We start from the raw sequence: 8,408 nt of genomic DNA, 5'->3' as shown, positions 1-8,408 counted from the left end.
TTACATCACACATAAGAAGCCCCTTCGGAGAAGGAGGGGGGGAAGAGGGATGAGGAGCCCGCACACGCGTAAAGATTGTGGCCTGGTGAGGTGGTTTCGGGTCATACTGGGCGCGTCGAAATATGCCCCGGCGCGCGCCCACCCCCCCTTTACGCATACATTACAGCCCCGGTAGACTATTCGTTGGGCGTTTGGGAGGCTTTGTCATCTCTTGTCTTGTAGTATTGTCATAGCTATCTTTTTCTCCTTTGTGGTGTGGTAATTGACAATGGAAGCCACGAAGAATCATGTCCATCGACTTTGTCTCTAGACTCATGTGCGGCCTGCTGTATTGGCCCATGAGTGGACAGATCACGATCATCACGCTTTCATCATACTAGTGTCTGCTACACAACAGATCTTCGTCAACTTGCAAGACTTGATTTCATCGGGCCTCTTGCTTGCTAGCTAGCTACACAGCGTTCGACCACTGGTGTGCGCACCTGCCCTCCGCTTCCGTCCGCTTGACTCCCCCACCAGAGGTGGTCTTGAGACCGAGAGGCATAATCTTGGACCCCTTACCCCCCCTTTTCCATATTCCCAGCCCCTACCAGGCCCGGCCAAACCAGCCGGCCCCAAATCCCCAACGCCTTGCGATGCCACGACGGACACAAATTCATGAAGAAGAAGAAAAGCAGCAAGAGAAATTTCCGCAGGAAAGTGAGTAGTAGCAGAAAAGGAAGAGAAAGACGGATCGAAAGCAAGCTATTATACGAGCAACCCATGAAGAAGCTCCATGGGGCGGGGATGAAAAAAGATGAGTCAAAAGTCTGGTGACGGCTCCTCCTATGGTGCTGGCGGAGGTTTCGGAGTCGGCTTTTTGATGACGAGTTTGAGTCTCTTCGGCGCGGCCGCAGGCTGGCCTCCAGAACTGCTCGGAGGTGGCGGGCTGGCGTGCGTGGGCGTAGGCGTCGACACAGATGTGGACGAAGAGTGGGCTGCCGATGAGCCAGTCGGCTTTGACGACGGTGTGCCGGTTGGCAAACCCGATGGAAGGGGCTTCCGTACGCTGTCACCGCCGCTAGGAAGAGGCTTTCGCGCAGGTTTGGCCTGAATGGTGCCATCGGCGGCAGGTGAGGCACGCACGCTCTGCAATGAGCTGGGCTTGCGCGGCACACCAGAGGATGATCTGACGTTGAGGTCCTTCAGGATCCGCCGCAGTGCTGGGTGCCTTATGGTGACGATCTTTCGAGGGCGAGCAGTGCCGCTGTAGCCCTCCTTGCCAATCTTTGGACGCTTAGCGATTGGCGACTGGTCATCGCCGCCGTTCATCTTGTCTGGTCGTGGACGTTTCGGAACCTTATGTGACGAGGGTAACTCGGTCCTGGGCTGTGCGCTGCCCTGACGCTCAGGAACAGACAGCGGTCGAGGGGACGATTCCTTGAGGGCAGGTGACACACGAATAGGGGTTGCGGCGGGAGAGTCACGAAGAGGAGCCGCCACCTTTGTTGGCAATGGTTGACGTGGTTCAGAACCCGGAGCGGCTGGCGGTGGTACCTTGTTGGCCTTGACTTTCGGGTTGACAATGACGCGTTTCGGTTCGACAGGCTTGGGAAGCGGCTCGACAAGAGGAACAGGAGCAGGCTCCGGTGCCTTCGGCAATTCTTTTGGCCGAGGAAGAGAGTCGCGGTAGTATGGCGTAAACGTAACGATGAGCTTGAGAGAGATCAGTAAAGTAAAGTATACGTTGGAGAGATGAAAAGACATTCGTACCTTGCCCGGAACACGGTGCGCTGGACGAGACACCTTCCATCGCTGAGGAAGCGGGAGAGAGACAATCCACTCGTCGGATGCATCGAACATGAGCCCACAAAACTCTAGAAGTGTAGCCTTCTCCGCTCGACCGAGAGTGTCCTGGTTGATAGCATACCAGAGAGTCTTCTGGATCGTGATCTCATGATGGGCGAATTGGTCTTTCATCTCTGCCTTGAGCGCCGTGAGTGCCGTGTGGAGATCATGCTTGCGCAGATACTCCTGCCGACGTTCCGTGGTTTCCTTATCACCGGCTTCAACGACGAGCATATCATCCTTCGGTTCATCCGCAAGGCCGTCCAAGAACATATCTCCCGTCTGTGGTCTGATCGCACTATTGGGCTTGGAGAATTCACCAAATGCCAAGCCGGCAAGGCCAATGCTGAAGACCTTGAGCAACTTGTGGCGCACGAATGGCGACTTGTCTGTGCTCAGCGTTCGAAGCAGATGAGGGAAGACAACATCGTCCATCATGAAGCCAAGATCGACCAGAGCCTCAAAAGCCTTAATACGAACGAGGTCGTATGTCTCATCCTGCAGGTACTGCATAAAGTCAAGGCCATCCTTGGGAATGACCCCGGCTTTCATGAGACGCCTTTTGCAATCAAGCGCTGTGATGGTCCAAATATTGTGGTAAGAGTTTGCCCACTCGTCCATCCTGCGGTACCGGTCAATTTCAGTGAGAGCGTTTTGGAGGAATTGGTCCTCCTCATCCGTCCGTATGATGTCGTCGAGCATCACCTCCGTGTCCGGTCGCTTATCGGGGATCATGCTGGTGGCAAGTGCCTCTAGGAGCTTTGCCACATAAAAGTTGTCGGAAAACGGGTTGTTAGCGTTATTGTTGAACTGAACCTGCTCCAAGAGGAAGTGCCGTGCCCGCTCAGGGCATTTGCCATTTGCATCCCGCACCCTTGCGATGGCCAGTGGAATTGCGCTTTGGGCAAGATATTGCTTCCGATCCGAAAAGTCGTTGGGACGGGGCATCTGTGTGCCTGGGAAACAGCAAAGTTGAGTGAATGCTCGTAGCAAGTGAAAGAGACCAACCATGGAATCTTTCGGGCCCGGAACGCTATGTCTGTGGAGCTGGCTGGCTGCCATCGTGCGAATGCCATGAAAGTAGCGCTTGTCGAATAAAGTACGCGTGAGAATGGAAGAGACGAGTGGATGAGGCGGAGACCTGCCCAAGTAGAGCATTGTATCCTGCTGCGCAACCACATCCCTATCTTGCTGGAGTTGCGAGACGTACATGTACGACTCGGAGTTTGTCTTCATCGTGCAAATCCACTCAAAGTCGGCGTCCATACGAATCCATTCGTAAGATTCCTGGTCCATCTTCTTCTCCATGTCAGCAGGCCAGTCGAGCAAGTCCCATTCTTGAATGTCGTCTTGGCTCTGTAGAACATCACCCAAGCAATACAGGAGGGAGTCTTCGTTGACTTCGCCGTCGGCCGTGGTCTGTGCAGCCGCCCTATCGCGCTGACGTCGACTACGCTTCAGGCGCTTGTACTTTGTGTTGTAGGGGATGTCGAACTTGCACATCTTCATGGCCGCGGCGTCTTCGCGCACCTCAACTATGTGCTCGTAAGGTGTACCGTCCGCCTCGTGGATGCGGATGGTCATAGGTCCCGTGAACCAGGGCTGGATCTCGCCTATGGCGACGTCGTATAACTTTTCTTTCACCAGTCGCAGGAAGTCATCCTTGTCAAGAGCCCGATTCGAGTCCCTCTCCTTGACTTGAACCTGGCGAACCATCATCTCGACGCAGAGCTTTTTCTTGTTGAACTTTTGCTGGACATCGAATCGTGGACAGCCTGTGCCGTAGATCCACTGCTTCCAAAATGATTCAAGTTTGCTCTTAGAGTTCTTCTCGCAGAATCTCCGGAAGGACTCCGTGTTAATCAGCCAGTCGCCCTGACGTTCTCCGATGTTCGCTTTGTACAGAATCCTCGAAATGATCCGGGTGAGGTTTGTTTGCGCAGGTGCTTTCGCAAGCCTCTTGTCAAGAATGAACATGATAAGGGGCGCCTTCAAAGTCATGAAGTCCATCTCAAAGTCGCCAACATGCAAGCTGCGGCCGAGGTCGTAGAGTGATGCCCGCCCCGTATCAACCTCGACCAGCTCGTCGACCATGGACTTCATGCGGAATCTGTAGTCGTTGTTACCGCACAGTTTCTTGAGGTATAAGTCGGCCATGTAGTACGCTATGCCGATAACGACCCACAGGTCGTTACGCCGACTGGGAAGAAGATTGATGCCGCTCCATTGGACGGCCAAGCTCTGCACAAGTTTCCTCGAGATGTCAACCTCCGCATCAGGGTCGACAACGTTCTCTGGGTAGAGCAGGCGCGTGCTCACAAGTGACAACGAGTGTACGGCAATTGTGTCGTTCACCATGTCATCGACAAAGCAGAGTCGGTACTCCTCGAAAGGATAACGTGCAAAAGTGAGGGTGAAAAAGTCGGCCGCTGACGGAAGAGCTTGACACGTGTTTAATGTTTCCTCGGCACGCCCAGGCAAACAGAAGGCCTGTATTTTCAGCGCGTTTGCCCCGAGTTTCTCATCATCCGCCTCGGGGCGGAAGGCTGCAGAGACATCAACAAGCTGAAAGGGCCCAACGGCAAAGCCTAGTTTCTGGGCAGACGCCTTCTTGTCAAGCTCAAATAGCATGATCTTCTTGGAGTCATCCGTTGGGTCGATCAACTCCTCGGCGATGAAACCTGAGCAGATGGCCGTCATTTCCAGAAGCTTGTCCTCTTCAGAGAGCGCATAATCGTCATTGTGCGGCTGTGACTTCTGGCCGGCGCTGCGGGAATGACCGTTCACACCGTTCTGGGTCGCAAGAGGTTGACGCAGAGCATCGCCCAGCGTCTTTGGAAGCTTGATGGCAAGGGACCAGGCACAGCTCTGGCCATGGTCATCAATGCATGGGAAAATGCACGACGCAGTTCCCGGTTCGATAGAGTGCCGCGTGTAGACATGAGGCCACTTGAAATCGCCTGGGTCGACCCCAACAAACTGGATTCCGTCTCGAATGTTCTTGGTGGTGAATGGTATGGTCACACGGTATTCTTGTGAAACCAAAGGATTCGGGTCGAATGGAGATTCGGTGGTGGAGGATCCTGGGTTTGCCGATGAAACCCGGATTTTGATCGGCCGCTTCTGGTTGCCTTCCTCTTTCAAGTCCTTCGTTCTTTCCAGGTCTTTCAGGTTGATGCGAATGGACCCGTCGACGGGCGTTGAGCCAACTGTTTCCCTATCTTCAGCGGCTGCGTCCTTCCGTCGCGAGTGTGTGAGGGGTCGCATGCGGAGCCTTCTAAGGTCGTGATGCGTCGCATTCCAGTTGTAGTGACTCGGATAGTCCAGTAGCTTGTAGGGATCCTCATACGTGGCCGCGATCTTCCTTGGTGCGCCAACGGGTTGCGTGTCTTTCAGCAGCTCAATCTCGATATTGTCGACGTCAATCTCCGTTTGTCGCGCGTCGATGGCAATCTCTTCCATGCTGTGGCCCCGAACGCTAGCGATCGTAATCTCACACTTGCCGACGATGCGCTTTTCCCGAAAGTTGATCTCGAGTTCGACATCTTGCCTGATGACAAAGTATGGGCGCATAGGTTCATCTTTGGGATGAGGTAGGCTCTCGAATATGTCCAGCTCCGCCGGCTCGGCTTCGGTATGGGATGATGGCGCAGACATGGCGACTGGCAATTGATGCGCCGTGGCAATAACTGGATCTAGGAGTGTCGCTGGCGGGAACGTTCGGTCATCCTGGCAAAGTCCGACCTTTCTTTCACAGAAGTCTGGGTCGGGCAGGGGGGGGGGGGGCGTCGGAGGGGGACCTAGATGGCGGAACAGAAAGAAGGTTAAGAGGCGTTGCGAACGAAGAAAAACGGCGGCGTTGCCTCAATCGACCCCACGGTGGAGAGATGCTGGGGAAGGTTGTTGAGCGGAGTCAACCAGGCAGGTAGGACGAGATGCGAAGCCTGGCTGATAGAACCTTGGGTGCTGTCGAGATGCGGCAGCTCAGAACGGCGCGTCTGCAACTGATTACCTCAGGTATCCGCGACTGGACCGTGCCAAGGGGAAGCTACCAGTGGGTCCCGACTCGAGGACTTTGTACTTTCCCATATTAATAATCCGTAGAGCTACTTCAGGCCAGGGGTCGCAAGCCCCTCCGTCTACTTGTACGCTTGCTTACCTGAGTAACACCAGGCGGAACGACTTGCTTTCATCAAGTGGCTTTTTTAAGATGGTGAAGCTTCTAAGAGGCGAAGACGTGATGATCCACGCGCTTCCTGATGATTACGTAGAATCAAACGACGGCAAGCCCGAGACACCTATGCCTCCTGGTTTCGGTCCAACTGTTCCACGCTTCAAAAAGGTGCCACCACGTCGTCGCGACTGGCCAGGTGCTGTTGGAAGCGTCCAAGATGGGGGTTTTGAGCCTAGCACGATCAGCGGATCAAATACCCATTTGAGGTCTGATATGAGTTCAGAGTAACGCCATATCAAACCCATTGTGCGCCTCGCTTTCCACGTCCCTATCAGTAGACCCCGCTTCAAGCCTTGCCCAAGTGAGCCGCCGCTTCCATCGTGACCTTCATGTAGGCTCTTTCGCCATTCTGGTATCTTGACACCGGGAGCGCCTCTGCGACGCGGTGAGCTGCGTGGGTCGAGATATACACACGGGGCCTGGCAATGGTAGGATGACGACATAAAATGATCCTCATCCCTGCTTTCGACCCTTCTATTTGGTCAGAGTTGGGACAAAGGCACGGAACAGTGCGCAGTTGATACTATGTGATCAAGTCGGTTCTTTCGGCTGATGCATCAAACCCCTTTGCACATACCGCCTCTAGAATGTCGGCAAAATGGCGCCGAGATACCAGGGAATCACAGCGCTGCCTAGATGATCCTAGCAATACATAACCCCAAAACCACAGCATGTCATATTGTCCCAGAGAGATGTGACTCGTGACTGTGTTCTGCTGGCCGGAGAACTGGGACTTTACAAGTACAACCACGAAAGTATTCTGGTCAGCGCAAGCAGAACTTGCCAATGTGGCACTGTATGAACAAAAAACTTCAATTCTTTCGTCACGACCATCACGAAACACCGTGACGCTCTGACGAAAGGGTCAAACGCCTGACTGATAGCATGTTCCTACCATGAGGTACCATGAGAAAGCCGCATTCCGTGCCCTCCATCCCCCCCCCTAAAAAATAACCCTTTGCCTGCCAGCTCCGACTGGTATCATAAAAAGACCACATACTACACTGTTCGAGTAATCCCAAGCACAGGGTTTCGAATGATATCACATATCGCACATACCCACTCCCACTCCCACAAGCCTGTCAATGTCTGCTACCACGGCGCTGCCGCCGCCTCTTCCGGGCGTGAGCCTTCATGGTCTCGGGGTCGAGATACTCCTCGGGTAGCTCGAACTCCCGCGCCTCGAGTTCAGGCACCGGCTCACCCCAGGCCAAAACCCGACGCCCCGCCCGGCGATGCTTGTTAAGCGCCGCGTCACGCTCGTGCTTCTTCTTGAAGAATGATTTGAACTCCCGCGGTGGTGGCAGGGGTGTTTCTGGCTGAATCGACGCGCCACGTGGTCGCTTCCGACTGGACTTCGCCATGTTGGCTCTGGCCGCCGCTTCTTCGCGAAGCTGTCTCGCGATCGAGGCGTCAAAATCTAGCTCGTCGGGTGGGTCGCCGTCACTAGCATGAACGTCATCGTCGTCTTCTTCTTCGCTGTCGCCGATTTCCTGCCTTGCCTCGTCGTCCTCATCTTCCACAGCCTCTTCATCCTCCCCAGCCTCGTCGTCGTCGTCTTCTTCTTCCTCGTCGTCCTCTTCTTCGTCGGCCTCTTCCGCCAGAGCGCGTTCCTTTTCCGCCTTGCGCCTCTTCTCCTCCTGTGCCCACTGACGGAATTTGTCAATAATGGCCTGGCAGCCCTTGATAAAGTGCCGCCTCGCAGGCTCAAACGACTTCTTCTTGCTCTCCGTAACGCCGCTGACACCCATGATCCGCAGCCAGTCGTGGCCCTGCAGGCCCTCGAGCAGCCTGACGATCTGGTCCTTCTCGTGCTGCGCCCTGCCCTTTTCCGTGTTCCGGATCGACCTCTCGAGCCTCTCGGCCCTCTTGTGGATCGGCAGGTACAAGGCGTCCGGCAGGGCGCTGTCGAGCGTCTTGCCCTTGTAGCTCTTGCCGAGAAAGTCAAAGTTGATGCGCTGCGAGTCAAAGGGGTCGTCGAACAGCGCGTCGCCGTAGCCGCGGACGGGGTAGTCGCCGTGGTCGTAGCCAGCGGGCACCGGCTCGGCCTGGGTCGGCGTGAACAGCGGCGCCACGACCTTGCCGCGAAAGTAGCGCGGAAAGGTGTCGACGACGACAATGGGCGTCTCGACGTTTAGCAGGTGCTCCTCCTTGGGGTCGTTGCCGATGACCTCGTCATAGTCGGGAAAGTAGGCCGACAGGTCGCTCTTGAAGCGTGTCGCCTCCTGCGAGCGCAGCTTGCGCCCGCCACGCTGCTGCTGCTGCTGCTGCTGCTGCTGCTGCTGTTGTTGTTCCTTGGGCTCGCCAGGGGGGTGGTGTCGACTGGTGTCGGCTGCAGGCGGTCGAG

General features: G+C 55.3%; 2 protein-coding genes across 2 annotated transcripts in view; both read right to left on the bottom strand.

Annotated features, from left to right (window-relative positions):
* Positions 1–825: 825 nt before the first annotated feature.
* On the bottom strand, positions 826–5,484 carry VDBG_03832 (transcription initiation factor TFIId 127kD subunit; the record flags this gene model as incomplete). Its single annotated transcript, XM_003005833.1, has 1 exon — positions 826–5,484. One exon carries the CDS (start codon positions 5,482–5,484, stop codon positions 826–828), a length of 4,659 nt encoding a protein of 1,552 aa, XP_003005879.1.
* Positions 5,485–7,143: 1,659 nt separating this feature from the next.
* VDBG_03831 (conserved hypothetical protein) overlaps positions 7,144–8,408 on the bottom strand; it is a gene marked incomplete at both ends in the record, with an annotated part of 1,847 nt that continues 582 nt past the window's right edge. Inside the window, one exon of the mRNA XM_003005832.1 lies at positions 7,144–8,361. Coding sequence (XP_003005878.1) covers positions 7,144–8,361 — 1,218 coding nt within the window. The remainder of the gene's footprint in view (positions 8,362–8,408) is intronic.

This window comes from Verticillium alfalfae, genomic scaffold (genome assembly GCF_000150825.1).
Source record: "Verticillium alfalfae VaMs.102 supercont1.4 genomic scaffold, whole genome shotgun sequence".
NCBI classification, from domain to species: domain Eukaryota; kingdom Fungi; phylum Ascomycota; class Sordariomycetes; order Glomerellales; family Plectosphaerellaceae; genus Verticillium; species Verticillium alfalfae.
The sequence above is the reverse complement of the archived record's forward strand: the minus strand, read 5'-3'. Positions and strand labels throughout refer to the sequence as shown.